Source organism: Xenopus laevis, chromosome 5S, assembly GCF_017654675.1.
Source record: "Xenopus laevis strain J_2021 chromosome 5S, Xenopus_laevis_v10.1, whole genome shotgun sequence".
Taxonomy (NCBI): Eukaryota; Metazoa; Chordata; class Amphibia; order Anura; family Pipidae; genus Xenopus; species Xenopus laevis.
The window spans coordinates 63,729,477-63,748,663 of NC_054380.1; the positions used below are offsets into that span (position 1 = coordinate 63,729,477).

At 36.0% G+C, this 19,187-nt stretch overlaps 1 protein-coding gene across 1 annotated transcript in view; it reads right to left on the minus strand.

The window, feature by feature from the left end:
* Positions 1 to 311: 311 nt before the first annotated feature.
* The window catches only part of slc16a10.S (solute carrier family 16 member 10 S homeolog), a 40,705-nt gene continuing 21,829 nt past the window's right edge, over positions 312 to 19,187 (minus strand). The window contains exons 2-6 of the mRNA XM_018265394.2: positions 8,389 to 8,533; positions 6,576 to 7,014; positions 4,435 to 4,578; positions 3,156 to 3,384; positions 312 to 1,272 (exon numbers count right to left, since the gene is read on the minus strand). Of these exons, the coding sequence (XP_018120883.1) occupies positions 1,037 to 1,272; positions 3,156 to 3,384; positions 4,435 to 4,578; positions 6,576 to 7,014; positions 8,389 to 8,533 (1,193 nt within the window). The 3' untranslated portion in view covers positions 312 to 1,036. The remainder of the gene's footprint in view (positions 1,273 to 3,155; positions 3,385 to 4,434; positions 4,579 to 6,575; positions 7,015 to 8,388; positions 8,534 to 19,187) is intronic.

Sequence of the window (19,187 nt, forward strand, 5' to 3'; positions counted from 1 at the left end):
TTGCTTAGACCCATGGTAATAAAAGAAAAAGAGCAAAAACGTTGATGCACTTTTAGTAGATAAAAAGGGTCTACTGTGTAATACAACACAATTTTCTAGATAAAAGTCGTATAGATATGTTATGACGTTTCTTTAAATGGCATGTATGGCTTATTTATCATAAATTGAATTTGTGAGATTTTTTTTCAATTTCAAATTAACTCACTATTTAAAAAAACTCATGTTTGCTTATTTATTAAAAAATCTGAATAAAAAAATTTTTTTTACAATTGTGGAAAAAAAACTCATAATTCAAATTTGTGAGTTTATAAGCTAAAATAAAATTGAAAATCTGGAATTAAAAAAAAAAAAAAGACTTGAATTTTGCCCAGGACAATTCCCATTGACTTCTACATGAACTCGCAAGCCTTTAGGTGTCAAAAATGTGAACATTGATAAATCTCCCTTGTAATGTAAGCCTACAGTTTACAAAAAGCCTCATATACAAAAAGCTATTGCAAGCAATGGACAATTTCATACTGGTGTTAAGCCTGATACCATTTTTACCACAATAGCCTTGCGGATATTTTGTTCTTGTGTTTTTTAGTTTTTGCCCCCATCAAAGGCAATGAATATATCTGAAGTATTTGTGGCTATGCAAATATTTGCATGTTTTGCTTTATCTTCTATACATGTTTTTCACACATGTAAAGATCTTCCCTTGATATCCAGTGCTATTCATTTATGTAAATAGAGATATTTTGAAACATTACATTTGTTGCTAGGAATACAAAATTGGTATAACTCCATAGAGTTTTCCTGAATACCTATAGAAAGTTCCTTTCCCTCCAGCATGAGTGAGAGCTCTGCCAGCCTTGTCTGAAACCCAAAATGGCAGACTCCTTGGGGTGGGAATCAGTTTAGTGTAATCTTACAGCTTTGGCTTTGTAGCACCTGGTATAATATTCACATCTGTCTTTAAAATAAAAAAAGAAAGGCAAAAGGAAGAAGTTACAAGTAAATCTGAATATTAATTCTGTCTTGTAAATTATTCCCATTATGCTACTGAGGCATCTTCATTTTTGGCATTTTCCGCTGTGCCTGGTAACAATGTGCTGACAGGTTTCTCTAGCATTTTCTCTTCAGCTTCTCCGTTCACAGCTTCTATTTGCTTCTGCAAAGTCCTTTGGTGGATCCATGGGATCAGGCATAGTATAATGCCCCCAATAATTGGAGGAATGCCCGCCAGGTAGAATGCAACATCATAGGAACCAAGGCGGTCATGCAGAATACCTGAACAATCAGACAACAGAATTATAATGTGCTTATAGTGATGTTTTATCAGTATGCATAGCCTTATGTTTAACACTGATGCAACGTCATAAACCATTTTCAGTTCATGGCTGATTTCACATACAGGTATGGGACCTCAACATAATCATGCGACAATTCCAAGCGTGCAACTTTTTCGATTGTCTCCTATAAAAATTCCGATTTTTCTTAAACAAAAAAATTCAAGGCTTAATAAATAGGCCCCTATTTCTACTAAAAGTTATTTAACTATTAATTAGAACAAAGAGGACTGCTTTGCTTTAAAAAATTATGAATTATATCTTAGGATCAAGGTACTGTTTTATTATTACAAAGAAAAAGGAAGCATTTTAAAATTTAGAATGGAGTCTATGGGAGATGGCCTTCGTGTAGTTCAGAGCTTTCTGGATAACATTTTGGCAGCCTCCACTTAGTCTACATGGTTTTAGATATATGAAAGCATGAGACCTATTATACTAAGAGATAGCCTTCTCTAATGGTGTGCATAGGCAGCTTTCTTTTTATTGTCCTGTGGTTCCCATTCATGTGAATGGGTGAACACTGTTCAGCTTGCATTTCTGTGCATTTTCCATTCAAAAGAATGGAAACTAACATAAGAAAATGGTATAGCTAATATGACATTATTCTCGTAGTTGCAGTAATATCCAGGATAGCCTGTAAGATTTGATCCAAAGCTGTACACTAACCTTAAGGCTGGTTCTAATAATGCACCAATAAAGGCTTTCCTGAAAAAGGTTTATTTCAAACTATACAAGAACGGTTTGAAAGCAAGGTGATCTTCATAGCAAAATTGAATGAACTGACCATATCATATAGAATCACCATTTACTGATGATTAGGCAGAATCACCATTTACTGATGATCAGGCAGAATATAAAGTGAAAAACCAGACACAATGGGGCAGATTGATTAAAGTGCAAAGTGGCCGACGCTAGCGACAAGTCGCCAGAAATCCCGTCTGCAGGGACATTGCCAATTCAGGTATAGAGGACAATTCGCTAGCCAACGAGCCCCCACTAGTCTTCGTTCACACCCTATCGCCAGGCAACCTTTTGCTCTGGCAAATGGTCGTTACTCCGCAAATTCACTAAAGTGCAAATTTTACTGAAAGTTACCTCGCCTTCTTCACCTCAAACCAGGCGAACTGATAAAATAAAGCTACATCTTCCTCAGTCTAATGTCAGTGACATCATATCCTGTATGCTGGAAATTAATTAAAGTTGTAAAAAAAACACTGGTGACTTTTCTGTTTTTAAAGCGGGATTGCCTTCAAAATCCAACAATTTTTTCAAACTAATTTGAGGGGTATGTCACATTTGTTTTAGGGTGCGCTCATGTCTAAGGCATAATAGGATCTCTTTTGTCTTTATTATGGCTTATTGGACATGTGTTTGAAAAAGTGGCCACTTCAAGCATTTGCACCAACATTACTAATAAAGACGTCCATAACACTTTTAGGTACCCACCCTATTCAAGTTAACCTAAGTGCAAGAGTGCTAGCGAAGTTTCACTAGGCAGAAATGAATGCTACTGAAAATTTGCTGTGAAATGCTCACCCAGCCGAAGTAACGTTAGAGAGAAATCGCCAGCGTTTGGCTGCTGAGACACAACTTAGAATTTTAGTGAATTAGCATAGTGGTAACAAATTTGTGCCTGTTGAAGTGGTGAAAATTTGCCCTTTAGTGAATTTGCCCCATCATGTTTATAAACTCTGTGCCGCTGTCTGTAAATAATCTTTGAAATAAAAAACACCCATGTTCTACCAAATTACTTATCACTCATTTGGTATAGCAAAAGGCAAAACATAAAGAATGATGGATTCATCCATGTATAATTGTATTTACCTGCAATAGGTGGGCCAACAGTCATAGGGATGGACATAAAGCCAAGCAAAAATCCGATTGCTTGAGAAACATTCTCTGGTCCAACAAGTTCAAAGGCTATTGGAGCCATTATGCATATGAAGCAGCCATCAAACAAGCCCATGAAAAGGCAGACAGCGATCAACCCACCAAAGCTGTGGCACAAAGGAATCATCATTGACATCAAGCCAATAAAAAAGAAGGAGACAACCTGCAGAAAATATGGTTTTTATTAAAAAAATATTTGTACCAATGCTCATCCGTAAACTGGAATTTCAAATGTAGACGCAGCAATATGTTGGCAAGTTACCTAGTAAACACTGTTACTCTTACTTAATTTAGAGAAAGTAGCTCTAATCTAATGTTGGGGTAGTTTTACCACTGAATACAATGGGAAGCATTGCGAGGAACCTACAGTTTATGGTTATCATTTCAATAATCATGAATAATGGACTTCTTGTAGCAATTCCAACGTAGTCAGTGGTAATTCCACTCTTTTGACCAACACTACTTTCCTGGCATTTTAATCATCCTGAAAGCCACACGGGTCTATGACTTGTAAACAACAATCTTATCTACTACCTAGCCCTAAAGTATCCATCCATGCTCTGAAAAAGGCTTCCCTGTTTACATTTATGTTCCAAAAGCAGTTAAAGGGGATATAAACCCCAAAACAAAATTTTGCCTAAGAACTTGCAAATATATATTCTGTCAAAGAAGAAATTTGCCAAACACAAAAGGCTAGTGTAGCGGGGAAATCCCCTGCACGTTTATTTAGTCATATGATGTAACGTTTCGGGGGCGTGCTCCTTACTCAGACATCTTACAAATTATTGAACGTCTGTACAGAATATATATGAAGTCAGCATTATATGCTTCTTCATAGTTCTGTTTATCAGCTGGCTCCTGCTATATTGAAGTTAAAGCCTCCAAAGCAAGGAATAGAAATGACAGAGAGATTTCATCTACGTACCAGTGTGACCCAAGATTTTAAATAGATAGATATCTGAATGAGAAACAGATACCCATAAGGAAAGGAGTTGGGGAGGCCCATGCAGATAAGCTGCCTATTTGGTCTAAAGGGGCTAAATCAGCATCTTAAATCTTCCTATGGGGGAAACAGTTGGTGGACCAAATCCATTGGATCCAAATATTTTGCCCCAGGCCAAACCCATTATGAAAAACGCACATACACGGCTCATTTTAAGATGAAAAAAAATCTAGATATATTGTAAAAAAAAATTCGAAAGAAACTTTGTACCTGTAAATAGACTTTCTTCACACCAGGAATGAAATCTGCAACTCTTCCAAAGACTAATCTTCCAACTCCAGATGTGACACCAATGCATAATAAGAGAACCTCCTCTTTGACATCTTCTCCAAGTGTCTCTCTGACATGTTTCATCTGTTGGGATGTTAGAAAAACTATTTGACCATTAAGCACTAATATACTCTTTGAATATTAAAAGCATAAATGCACTGGGGAAAATATCATGGTAAAGCTTATAACTATCATGTATCTTTATAATGAAAACACCTTTAAGTTTTAGGTTTGGAGTATTCTACTAAGATTGGAAATCTTATGTATGTTAAGTAAAATCAAGTTTTAAAGAAGGAGTTCACCTTGAAAGTGATTCTGACATACTTGCATATGATACGTCCCAATGAAAATCAATACAATTAAGTCATTATTAGAAAAACGGGCACAATAGTTTTTTTTAAAGTGCTCCAAACTGTCCCAGCCAAGCTTTATTTACAGCGAACATTGCTTTATGTCACTAGAAATGGAGAGCCAGTTGGTGGCCTGAAGACAGCAAATAACAGGCTGGAACACTGGTTTCATTTGTACCTCAGCCTATATAAGGATCACACCGCCAACATCCAAGTGTGGCTAAAAAAAAAGGAGCTTTCTTTTTACGGCACATTCTCCCCAACTTAAGGGGCAGCTTCCTACATTATGAGGTTCATACACAGCAGCTTGTTTATATAAACCATAGCCGTGTTTCTGAAGCAAGCACACCTGTTTTACTAGTGCTGGCACCAGTACATAATGTTGTAATTACGGTACATTGAAACACTTTCATTTTTTGGTGTTACTGTTCCTTTAAGGTGAACCCCTTGGAAATGAAATGGTTAACTAAATTATATGCGCTAGTGCAGTGCAGTTACCAACAGCAACACATTAATAATATGTTTCCATCTGTTTGCTACAAGAAAATAACAGCAAATGTCTGACTGGCTGCTAGAGGGAAATTGTATTGATGCAATTTAGCTCATATTTTGCATTTAGTCTAGTAGTCTATACTGACACAATTCGTAGAACTCCTGAGCCTAGTACAGTATTGTAACAGATTCAGCAGAAACCTCACCTCTTGTTATAAAAATTAGGGTGACCTGCTACTTGCCCCAAGGTATAACATGAAAACACTCCCTTGAAATGTAAAGTACAGGTATGGGATCTATTATAGAATGCTTTTTGATAAGGGATCACCATAACTTAAGTCTGCTTAAAATCATTTAAAAATTAAATAAAACCAATGGAATTGATTTGCCACCATTATAGGATTCATACAAATTAGTTAGGATCAAATAAAGATACTGCAGGTATGGGAGCAGTTAACTGGAAAGCTGCTAATTACAGGAAAGCCACCTCCCACAGGTTCCATTTTAATCAAATCATTTCAATTTTCAAAAGTTATTTCCTTTTTCTCTGTAAAATTAAGACAATTCATTGTACATCATCCCAACTAAGATATCATTAATCCTTATTGGAGGCAAACAATCCTATTGGATTTGTATAATGTTTAAATATTTTTTTGTAGACTTAGGGGGTTATTTATCAAAGGTCAAACTTCGAAGTTATGTGAATTTTTTTTTTACTCTTATAAATTCGAATGTACCCACAACTCGAATGGAAAGTTATTTATGAAAAAACTCAAACATCTAACATTCAATTGAATAGGAACGACATAAAAATCCGAATCGAATTTGAACCAAGGTTTCCTTCCTGTGCCATTGACTTCTACATTAATTTGACAGGTTTTAGGTGGTGAAATATCAAATTATAACTGTTTCCAGGAAAGAGGTGAAATCTCACATTCAAATTCAAATTGGTGGTTTTAAATTCGAAATTCGAGTTTTGACCAAAAAGTTTGAATTAGCCTTTCAAACTATAGTAAATCTGCCCCTGTAATTATGGTGATCCAAATTACAGACCCCTTTATGTGGAAAACCCACATTCTGGATAATAGGTCCCATACCTCTACTGAATGAATTCAGTTTTACACTGTTTGAACATACAGCACACTGCCTATAAGCAAAAATATACATCTCCTATGCCCAATAATCAAAGTTAAAAACAAAGAAGAATCATTGCAAGTACCTGGAAAGAACTGTACTTACCAAATGAACATAAGGCACAAAGTAGCCAAAAAGGGCTGCTGGGATTCCAAAGGCCCAGATACAGTAACTTTTAGACTTGAAAATAGAGAAATTAAAGATTTTGCGTATTGACGGACACCTGAACTTGCCATTTTTTCTAAATTCCAAATTGCTGCGCTGTGGGACCAGTGGTTTATATGTGAATCCAGCCAAGAAGAGGATGAACATCAGGATGCACAGGACCCGCAAAGTGTTAAAGAGGCCAATCTGATCAAGCAGGAATCTCAGAACGAAGGGAAGTGAGACAGTAAACAGACTGCTGCCTGCAGTGACTATTCCATTAACCAGTCCCAGGCGCTTCTTGAAGTAGTGTCCCAGGATGACAAGTGATGGCTGGTATGCAAATGAACATCCACACGCAAATAATATCCCATATGTAAAATACAGGGGCTCCAAAGAGCTGCAGAAAGAATGAAACATATACTTAACAAGGTGTTAGCGATCTATTATTTAATTTCATTAAATAAAACACAAGGTTAGAATTGTTAATGTTATGCAGGTTGTCTTTATATACTCTGTTGGCTTTATCACATAGACCCTGTTTTCATTGATCAAATTAAGCAATGTGATAAATGTCTTAAAGACAGGATGCGTAATTACTGTGTGCCTATTGATTTATAAAAGTCACAGCAAAACATCTATACAGTGTAAGATGGTTTGTACAATAGTATAATGAAGTCTGAGCAAAGGCAGCATTCCATATTTATTAGAAACAGGCATGAGCATACTACAAATTATTTATTTTATTCCAAATTGCACCAGAAACTTCAGTTTTATGTTGAAACTTCTCAATTAGGGTTGTGCTCCTCACTGTGAGGTTGACTACTAAATTCATACAAAGAAAGACAACGTATTCTGCATTGTGCATTAAGCTATAAAAAATGTCATCTACTTTAAAAAAACAGGGATTGTTTGTCCATATATTACAATATATACAAGCTGGGGTGCCAAATGTTAGGAACCCCCCAGTGATTATACTGACTTACACGATACCCTGGGCCTGTGATCCTGTTAGCAGAAAACTGGTACTTTTTAGTGAGCACTATGGAACGATCATCTTCCTTTTTCTACCTTCTTTGTGTTAGATGTGCATGGGCAGAAGAGTGAAAAGCCAAACTTATACAAAAAAATGTCAGCTTTTTCACTCTGCTGCGTGTGAGCCGGCCCAGTATAACGTGTTGCTTACTAAAGTGTATCACAGGCAGATGGAGTTTGCTGCTACCATGAGCATCTGGGTATTAGGTAAGTGATTATAATAATTGGGGGAACTGTTCCTTCTCCTTTAAGCACAGCAGTAAGCAGTGAATTTTGCATCTCTTGGCGGTCTACATTTGTGTCCATGGTCATGGTAAATTACCTGTTCTCTCTCATGCTTCATTTTTACTAAATGTATCCCTTGTTAGCATATTCACGGTAAAATGTTAGTCCTCAGCAAAATGCTGCACCATAAAAAGAAGCATCTAATTATTATCTAGAGAGGTTATTCTCTGTTTTTTGTATCCAATAGAAAATAGGGACCGTTAAACCATGAAAGTATGTGGTCAGTCTATATGTACCAAAAAAATACGGTATATGTATCTGCAGAAAACCACATGTCTTCCCAGAAGCCCAGTATGGAAACAACAGTGTGCATGAGTTAAATATGTGAATATCAAACTTCAATGACAATCACAATACCACTTCTGAAACCACTATGACATTTCCTTTTGTTATTCATTAAGTTTAAGTGAGTAGTTAATACGGACAGATATCAAGATATAACTAAATGAATTACCTTACAAATGAACTAGAGAGAAGTCCAATGATACCCACTGCAGCCCCGACCACTGCCGTCTTTCGACACCCAAATATGTCTGTAAATACGCTGACCACAGGAGAGCAGAAGAAGATCATACCCATGGACAGAGAATTAACCCATGCTGGAAAAAAAGACCCATATTATTAAGCAGTTCTAAATGTTAAAATAAATATATAAAAACATATATATATATATATATATATATATATATATATATATATATACACAGTTGTTTCTGGCCAAAGCAAATGACATTCAACTGACAAAGAATGTGATGGACCTTGCTCCCCCAGGCTGCATGAAAACAGACTAGGGGTGGGATTTATAAAAACAACAATCTTTCGTAGTCATTAAGAAATTATTATTGAAAGATATAATAACATTTTGAAAGCAAAGCAGTGCCAACCAATAAAAGCAGTACAGTTTAAGATCAGAATTTACATGGCAGCATCCACAGCACAACATACATGTCAGTATGTTCCATTCAACTGGTTGCACTTGTAAGGCTAGTGGCAACCAGGAGTGATGGGCTTTCTCATTTTTGTACTGTAAACAGTGGAGACAAGCCAACTCTCATGGACTTTTCTTACAAGTGGGGATTTAAGTGTCAAAATGTGTGTGAAAGAACTGATCATCAGCTCTGTTTATACCACTAGCTCATATCAGGGAGAGGCAGAAGTCAGTGATCCAGCAGAGCTTCAATGCCAAGCAGCAGCCCTGCAAATTGTAGGCCAGAAACTCTAATGAAAAAAGGCTGCCTATGTCTAGTATGTGAAGTAATGCATTAATATTATTCATACAGCTCCTACAGTCAAAGCATGCTACATAGTTAATTCAGGTTGAACAAAATGTAATCATCCATCAAGTTCAACCCTGTTGGGGGAGGCTCAAGACACCTTCTCCAGCCTATGTACCACGTGTGCTGCTCTGTATGTATGTAGTATTGGGCTGCTCTGTATGGCTCTCTTAGTGGCTGAGAGTTTCAGTGCAGAGAGGAGAAGTTGAGGAAGCTACAGACTGAGAAAGATCAGAGCCAGATATATAAGCAAGCCTGAGGGCAAATGCATGTTGTAGGTGATTTATGTGACAGAACAGCTCTTTCTTTCCAATGAGCAGAAGGAAGTCTTTTTGTGTTTTGAACATCTAATGGTCAAAAACCAAGGGGACCAGAGGGTCAGCAAGTTGTGTGCTTCTGTAAAAGTCACCCCTGGCTCTTATACTAGAACTACAACTTTACAAATTACCAACACAGTATAAGTAATTCTAGAACAACTGGACTTGCTGGGTAATCATTGAAGACGTTTAACTACTCACTACTAATCCGAGCAGCTTCTTCAGTTCAACTGACTGGTATGGGAAGTCATTGGCATATAGACTCTTCCACTAATCCAATCACAATGGAGCAGTGTAACTATTCAGAGAGGTGACAGTTGAAACTCACAGAGGTGTGAATGCTGTGTATTCCAGCACCTCTCTGAAAAGTTACCATGGGCCATTGTGATTGGATTATTGGACGAGTTTATATGCTGTGATTTCTCACACCAGTCGGTTGAACTGAAGAAGCTGCTTGGATAAGTAGTGAAACGTCTTCAATGATTATTTAGGAAATCCAGTTGCTCTAGAATTACTTAAACTAGATAAACTATGACCTGGATAAATAAGAATCTTCATAGTTGTAAAGTTGTATTGTTCCTGCAAATAACCTGCTGCCACTCTGTTGCTATGCCTGTCTTTTCCTAAAGCAAAAGAAATTGGAATCATGTAGTACCAAATGGGCAGACAGTGCAGGAATCCCCAACTGGAGAAGTTGCATACAACTATTACAAACAAACAGGCAGGGAAACACAGAATATACATAGATTTACATAATGAATCCCCTTTAGGTAAGCTTTATGTTGGAGGTGGATATTGTAACAATGTATAAGATAATTTAGTGATATTTTATCCCAGCTTTTAGGATGGGGCTGGGGAACAGCATTTCTAGAAACTCAGTATGCTCAAACAATAATATACCATTTAAGGGGGAGATGTAATCAATGTCCCAAACGGAAAAAAAAATAGCTTACATAAGAATAAACGTTTGCATGTTAAATGTAATATTCTTTGTTAATGTTATTACATTCACTGCGCTCTACTGCAAACTATACAATTCCCAATCTTTCTTCTGATGGTGGAAGTGGTCACTAAGAGCTATATTAAATCTGTTCATGCAAAAATGTTCGCATTGTGAGTATTTTTTTTTAACACATTCACCCTGAAAGTCTTACTCATTGCTTTATCTAAAATAACCAGCAGATGTCACTAGTAACTGCAGCAATACCGTTGTTGCAGTACAATTACAGACTGTTTTCTTTTAAAATGTTATAGAAATGCACACATGACTGCTACAGAAAAATATAAAATATTTGTAATCATATATATCTTCTATTCATTATGTATATGTATTTTACCATCTTTGCCTCAGGGCAAAATATTTTTTGTTAGAGCTGACTGTCATGTGGCTAGCAGTTTCTTTTATTCAGGGGTCAGTCAATAAGTGGACAGTTAATCAATTCAAACATGCCAGGATGCTTCTCATCTTTTTACATTGCTGCAGGGATTGATTGGACAATGCATAGTACAGGCAACAACTCCACTCTTTCATAAAACTTCATTTCTGCCCTGGAATTATGACAACAGAAAAAATAATCCCCTTAAGAAATTCGCTGTTTAAACAATGAAGGAAAACTTTGCCTTTGAAGTCAGTGGAACGCAACGCCATAAATATCACGAGCATATAATAAGGCATCACATGAATGAAAATATATATATATATAGATATGTGTAAAATATTAGTTATATGATGCAACAAGGCATTAGTGTATCAGTTACCCCCTTTGCTTTAACTATTGCAGAACAACAAAATTACAATCCTTCTACCAGCCCAAATATTATGCAGATGTATAAGGCCAATATAGCGACACCAGTATACAAATAAATATTCCAGCTTTTCCTATATTTTTTAAAAGCTCTAAAAATTATTGAAGAACTAAACCCCCTGTACCAAAAGCCCCTAAACTGCCTGCTATTGCCCCCCTCCCCTCACTGTGAATTAGTCAAAAAAGAACCCCTAACATAAAATCTGACCCTAAAATGCAGAGCGGCGCAGCAGAGAATGTAAAAACCATGAAAAACTCTAATGCAAAAATTCACCAAGTAAAAGTTGTCAAGGTCCTATAGAAGTCAATGATCTTATTGGACTGCTTTTAATCAATTTTAAAAGGTGCTGTGCCTCCAAAGATGCCCCAGTAGCTCCCCATCTTCTTTGCTGCTACATCTCAGCTTAACTTCTCAACAGTTACCCAGAGCACACAATGGGAATTGTTTCAGAATATTTCAAGCAATTTCTTTAAATGTTTTCCCAGTTTATTAAAACACTTGCAATGCACAGTCTCATTTAAGAAAAATGGAAATTAGATTTTTGTTTGTGTGCAAGAAAATTAAAAAAAAAATGGATGCTGCAAAAAACGTTTTCGGATTTGGCCGAATCTTGGTGCGTGCCTATATTATAGCAGTAAAAGTTCACTAGTAATTTTGTAAATCTTGAATACCAGACCAGGTCTGTACACTATTGGGGTTATTCACAAAAGTGGAATACTGTGAAATTTGTAATGGTGTAGGATTTTGAAGCTGTAAAATTCACACGTCAAATTCCCAAAAGGCCAGTGTTTTATGTATAAAGCATTTTTGTACACTTTGGCATTAATCTGTTGTTCTGGGCAGAGCTTGTATGTATTCGGAGTACCATTTAAGAATAACAATCTGACCACCACATAATGCATACCTCCCAACATTTTGGAAATAAAAAGAGGGACAAAAAGTTGCAGATCGAAGCACATAGATTTTTGACCACGCCCATTTTTGTGGCCAAACCCCCTAATTAGCATGTTTATTTTACAACGTTTGGGTTATGAAAGTTTGAACATATTTCTGTGTTTTTTGTGTTATTACAGTTTTGCTAATGAAGGTAAATTGCCCTTTAAGTGAGTCTAACTTCTCCTAAGGGACCTGTTATTTTATATTGTTACAATTACTTGTTTGCTTATCTCAAAATTGTTACAAACTTATTTTATCTGAGCTGTGGCTGTTCTGGGCTCCAATAAGTTAGAAGCTGGGAAGCCAATAAGTTAGAAACATTGTTTCTCTTTCTGGCTGTTCTGTGCAGCGAAAATCTGGATTTTCCAGTACAAATGAAGGACTGTGGGTTGAGCTGTCAAAAGAGGGACTGTCCCTCTGAAAACAGGACAGTTGGGAGGTATGCACATATAGGAATACATTACATGTATTCCTTTATGTGCATATATATACATATATTTGGTTTTGCATCTCAACAAAGGTTCTAGACAGAAAACAGAAATGTTGATGCCTTTATATAATAAATAGGAAACTAACTTGGAGTGTATTTATATATATATATATATATATATATATATATATATATATATATATATATATATATATATATATATATGAATACATTACATGCAAGCTGTAAACGCCCAGGTGGATATAAGCTTGATTATACTAAAGCTAATAAAATTGACAGCATGGTGAAAGTAAAGGTGATCTTTTGTCTTTCAAACTCAAAATGTTGTTATTTAAAGTGCTTATTTAGTACATTCATTTTCAGTTCATTTCATGTAGTAATATTTTTGTAACTGCTGAGAATATTTTCTCTATTGCTGCCAGCTAGGAATCTCTTGCTGCGCAAAGTAAAAGCACAACAAAATGTGAAAATATTTTTCAACATAAAAATGTAATTCATTCAGTTGTGCCAACTGTTAACAAAGGCCATAAAAACATCAACCCTGCTGGAATAAGTGATGATTTTGAAGGAAATGTGTTTTATGGGCGATAGTGGGGTGTATTGTGAGACAGGGGTTAAATGAAATGAGTTAGGTTTATGGCCTATGCAGAAGGCTCTGTGTACGTTTAAATGGGAAAAATGAGGGAGGGGCAGAGAAATTTGACAGGAAAGGAAATTTATGTGAGCAGATGTTTGTGAGGGTACATTACAGAATGAATAGCGATTACAATTTAAGAAATATGCAGCGGAATTAAATTCAGACAAGCAGGGTATACAGTGACATGTTCCCATCATTACAAAGGAAAATTCTCTATTTCTATTCAACCAAATGAGCTTACCAGCACTGCAGAATGTTGTAGAATAGGGATACAGAAACATTTAAAAGAGAAGTAATGTCTGACAAATAATGAGGCAATGTTGCATCTCATGTTTTTATTTTAATATACCAGCCCAGAATGACAGCATCTCATAGAGAAGGACATCCATGACTCCAGAATTTCCCCCTGGTCCCCTTTTCCCCTGCCCCCACCCCTTTGTAATTCTGCTTAGGGATCACAATATACTAAGCAATAAAATGAACATACAGCTGTTAAATAACTAAAGGTTTATTATTTGACTGCAGCCAATCATGTAAAACAAAGAACATGCTGCAGCACATTTTTTAAGGAAAAAGTGATTTGTTAAAGGGATTCTGTCATGGCAAAACATGTTTTTTCCCCCAAAACGTATCAGTTAATAGAGCTGCTCCAGCAGAATTCTGAGCTGAAATCTGTTTTTCAGAAGAGCAGACATATTTTTTTAATATTTAATTTTGAAATTTAACATGGGGCTTGACATATGGTTAGGTTCCCAGGTGCCCCCAGTCGTTTGACGTGCTTTGATAAACTTCAGTCACTCTTATATTGTCACAATATATTGTCACAAGTTTAAACACAGTTGGCCAAAAAAGTTATCCTCAACTATGGTTATTAGAGACAAGCATCCTGGGCCCGTGTTCATTGCTGGTCAAACAGAGTAACAGCACATGGCACAGAAAAGTTAAGAATAATCATCTTAAGGCTGCTGTTGGGAGCAGGGGCACTTATATAATATTACCAATCATTATGCATAATATGTGTGGAAAAATGGAAAAACTGATACTTTAATTGACACAAGTTAATTTGAATTAACATGAATGTAAAGAAAAAGTAGCCCTTGGGGTTGCTTGTGGTATTTCCACTGCAGTTAATGGGAAACAATCCATAATTCTGCAGTGTTTTTTGAAATGTTAAGAGTGTCATAATGCTGAGGCAATTCTGTATGTACAGTAAAGGTCAGTCATCTATTGCTTGTAGAAGTAAATGACCCCTCATGCTAGAAAGTGTCCATTGACACAGTAAGATGGCATTTCAGGACTTAACGTGGGTAAATGTAAAACGTATGCTACTGCAGATAACAGCAAACCACAATTATTGACACACCAACAAACTAACTCAAACCTTGTACAGTAGAACCCCCACTTTACGTTTTCCAGGGGACCAGAAAAAAATGGTGTAAAATCCAGGGAAATGTATTATGCATAATATACACAGTATATATATATATATATATATAGTACAAAAAAGACCAGCAACACCGATATCTTTTGTGAAAAAATCATTCAAGTGTATTGAAGATGCATGTACGGCTGTACATGCATCTTCAATACACTTGAATGATTTTTTCACAAAGATATCGGTGTTGCTGGTCTTTTTTGTACTATGTAAAGCTTTTTTACCTTGCACCCGAGTTTAAAATAGTTTGGCGGAGTGCGGCCCCACAGGAATTTTATATATATATATATATATAAAATATAATAATATATATAAGCTATGTGCAAAATAAATTATGCACATGGTTATATATATATACAAGTATGGGATTATTTTCTTTATAAATCAAAACTGAACTGAAGTAATTACCATCATTTCTCCAGTTACTGTAACACTTAAAACCTTATGAGCCATAAACATTTTCCATTAAAAAGTCCACCTTAAAGATATCGTTTACTTTTTAATAAATGGTTGGCACCGCTCTAATTACAAGCAGTATGTGACATCATTCAGCAGGTAATATATTTTATTAGAACCTTAGGTCATTAAACAAGAGCTCTGTTTGTTGTTAATTATTTAACTTTTTTTCTTTCACAAACCACATGTAGCTGGATAACATCCAACTGGCAAATGGCATAATGGATGTAATATATTTAGTCATGGAACAATTCCTCGTTTATTCTTCTGTAAACATTTTATAGGAGAAGATTTAATGGATGTATATTTACAGGTGGTACAGTAAGCCACAAATGAATAATAGTTAAAAGGAAAGGGAATGCCAGGCACCCATTTGTCAATAAAGACAGGCATTTCTATGGAAACTATTCAGCAATATTTTTTAAGATTAGATCCAGTAGCTATAAACATTTTGCAAATGTAACATGCATATTAACCCAAGTATCTGGGTGGCATCACAGGTGACCATATGGCTTTGTTTTCCCTACACAGGTTTCTATTTCCAAACAATTATAATTATATTATTATATTATATCATTATAATTTGACAAAATAAAATACCACTGTTGTTAAATTGTGTCAATCCTTCTGTCCCTCACTGATGTAGGCAAGTAGATTTAAGAGTTATTATTGTGTGGGTCCTATCTTACATTCCCCAAAATTCCCCAGTTTGGAACTATTCAGTCAGGTGGTGGCAGGGTCATTACTGTGGGCATCAATGGTTTATTGTTCAGGGTGGAGTTCAAAAATAGTTAATAACTAAAATAATTCAAAGAGTCTGGTGCTGTTTTCTGTTTCTGGACTAAACTTGAATATAAAAAATTGTATTAGACAAGCAGAAAATATTTTTTATAAACTGTAAACCAGTGTTGAGCCTACAAGGGAGGGTGTCCAAGGCATGCCCCCGGCAGAGCCTGCCCCCCCCCACGCAAAAACACCCCTGTGTGACTTGAGCACTGAATCCCCCTGTTGCTGCATTGGGGTGCACCAATTTGGATATGGGTTGTATCAGTATCATCATAGTTTATTTCCTTGTATTTCAGATGACATAGATTAAAAAGTTACTAGTAAAAGGTTATTGCTTGATACTATATAAGTTTTGTGTATAATAATAAAATGTTTTTATTCAGCTGTTTACTGTAAAATTATGCAAACGAATACCTATATACAGTATACAGTATGCACAACTAGCAAAATAAAATAAAAAAACTAAAATTTGCATCAATTTGGAACAGAAAACCCAAGGCTTATTTGTATTAGTTGTTGAAGAGTAGGGTTCAAAGGCTTATTTGTGGTGGATATGTACAACATTTATATTCCTGGCACCATTAATACAGTTTGTTCATATACAGTTTGGTTTCATATAAACCTGAGAAATGACCCTTGGGTAGCACATTTAAAGCTATACTAACACCTTAGATTATATCTTTTAACTGTTACAGAAGTGCCATCTTCAGGCACTATGTCCTCGGATGGCTCTTCTGCTATCTTCAAGGGATCATTTTGACCACAAATATTCCATCCCCAGATTTTTCTCTGTTGGCTCTGCTGATCCATCAAGCACCCTTTAGCTATCAAGTCTATCAAGTTAAAGCTAGCCCCAAGCAAAACAGAAATAACTATTATTTCCGACCAACTTCTTTGTGCCAAAAAAGTACATTTGTTTAAATAAAAATCTCACTTGGCCCCCACTCACTTTTTGGTGTAGACAGGTTGGATTAGTAATTCCATTGTATTTATCAAAAGAAGCTGCCAATATAAATGCTGATGTAAACTATTAATACTCATTGTTTTCCTGTTGTTTTCACTGTGTCAAATTTCAATACAGCTTTGGTAAAAAAATATTAGCACAGTCATTGCAATGCTGTAATGAAAACTGTCGTTTGTGGGTAAGAGAAGTGAGCTTACTGCATGCAGAACACCAGTAGGAGAAAGATCTGCAGTTACAGTTTAAAACCAGGAAAGCAAAGTATTTATTGATTATATAATGTTTTAAAGGACAAGCGGAAGCAAATATCCACCCAGTGTATAAATGAAAGATGGATAGGAGAGAGAGAGAGAGAGAGAGAGAGAGAGAGAGAGAGAGAGAGAGAGAGAGAGAGATAAGTAATGCAAACAATAGAAATGTAGCCTGACAGACCATGAGTCTTTTGGTTGTGGAGGTCAATGACAACAACAAGACAGCATTTTAAACTCAGTAATAGAAATAGTATAGGAAATATTAAAGTACTAAATGATGACTACATGAAAAGTTTGTGATCAAAAAAAAAAGATCAATCAATAGCATAACTAAAGTTATTATAAAGATGTTTTAATGTTAGAATGCTTCTATGCTAGCTGGGAGTTGAAGAAGAGGTGAGCCAGCTGTTTCTTGTTAATATTTCTGATGATTGAGATATCCAAAGGAACAGTTGGACTCCAGTACCCAATTATACTACTCGGAACTTTTACTAGCAGGGCATTACAGACAACCTGCTGCCTATATCAAATATTAACTGCTTATTAATGCAACATAAAAGCAAGGTTCTCCTGCTGAGTAAGGAATCTTCTGTGTGCCAGTAAGTCAACTGTGAGCATTTTAATCCATCAATTATAACAATATATTAGAATGAGCTGATGCAATTACACAATGTAAATTTAACCTTCTCCCAACGTCCTTTGCTGAACTGAACTCCTTCAATAACCTCTGCCACCTAATGGCTTTGCTAGAAATATTCTCTCCTGTTATTATTAATTACCGTTAATATTGCTGTCTTAGACAGAGCTGAAGCAGAGCAAATAAATTAGAACATGGGTAATTAATCAAAAGCCAAATGCCTGCTTCATTAAGATTACAGAATGTTTATTCTTCCTGAAGCAGAAAACATTGTTCCTAGGAGCAAGAGAAAAGCTTTGTTACCTGGTTTCACCACTGGAGTCACAAGGGCACCCTGCAGGGGAAGAGTAGTAATAGGTTCCTTTGTTTCCTATGGAGTCAGCCACTTAACTATAAACAATATTATACTTTGATCATGAAACAGTGGGCTAATTTATGTAGGCAAGGTTGATATTGTATATATATCACATTTACACGAATATCTAAAGTTGAAAGAATTCTGCTTAGAAACTTTCTGAGAGCTCAATTTTAGCTATAAGTTGATGTTCTAGTATCTAGAAGATGTGCTTCTTTTTGGCATAATAGTCTAACTGCTGAGTGGAATCAGAATTCAAATGCTATTCAAAAGGCATATAAGCCTTTCATATAACTCAACTTTTCCAGCCTTAGTCCTGCAACATAATCAGCCTAAAGTTGCAAATCCTTCCTACCCGTTTCATTAGTCACTTTGCTATTATGTAATATGTCTACAAATATGTTTGTTGAATTTTCTCTCATTTTATATAAGCAGGTCGCTGACCATTGAAATGGTTAACATTTGAAACATCAGCTGATAAAAAAATGCAGGTAATTAATTTATAAATGTTTAAGAGTTGATGATCTGTTACAGAATTTAGTAATGCTCAATATGGCTGCAGCTGAGAAATGCATCAACTAATGCAGTGATCCCCAACCAGTAGCTTGTGAGCAACATGTTGCTCTCCTACCCCATGGATGTTGCTCCAAGTGGCCTAAAAACAGGTGCTTATGTTTGAATTCCAGGCTTAAAGGCAAATTTTAATTGCATAAAAACCAGATGCACTGCCAAACAGAGTCTCAATGTAGGCTGACAATCCACATAGGGGCTACCAAATGGCCAATCACAGCACTTATTTGGTACCCCAAGAGCATTTTTCATGCTAGTGTTGCTCCCCAACTCCTTTAACTTTTGAATGTTGCTCATGGGTTCAAAAGGTTGGGGATCCCTGAACTAATGCATAAAACTGTAACAGTTTCAAAATAGACTATATCCACCACCCCTACTCAC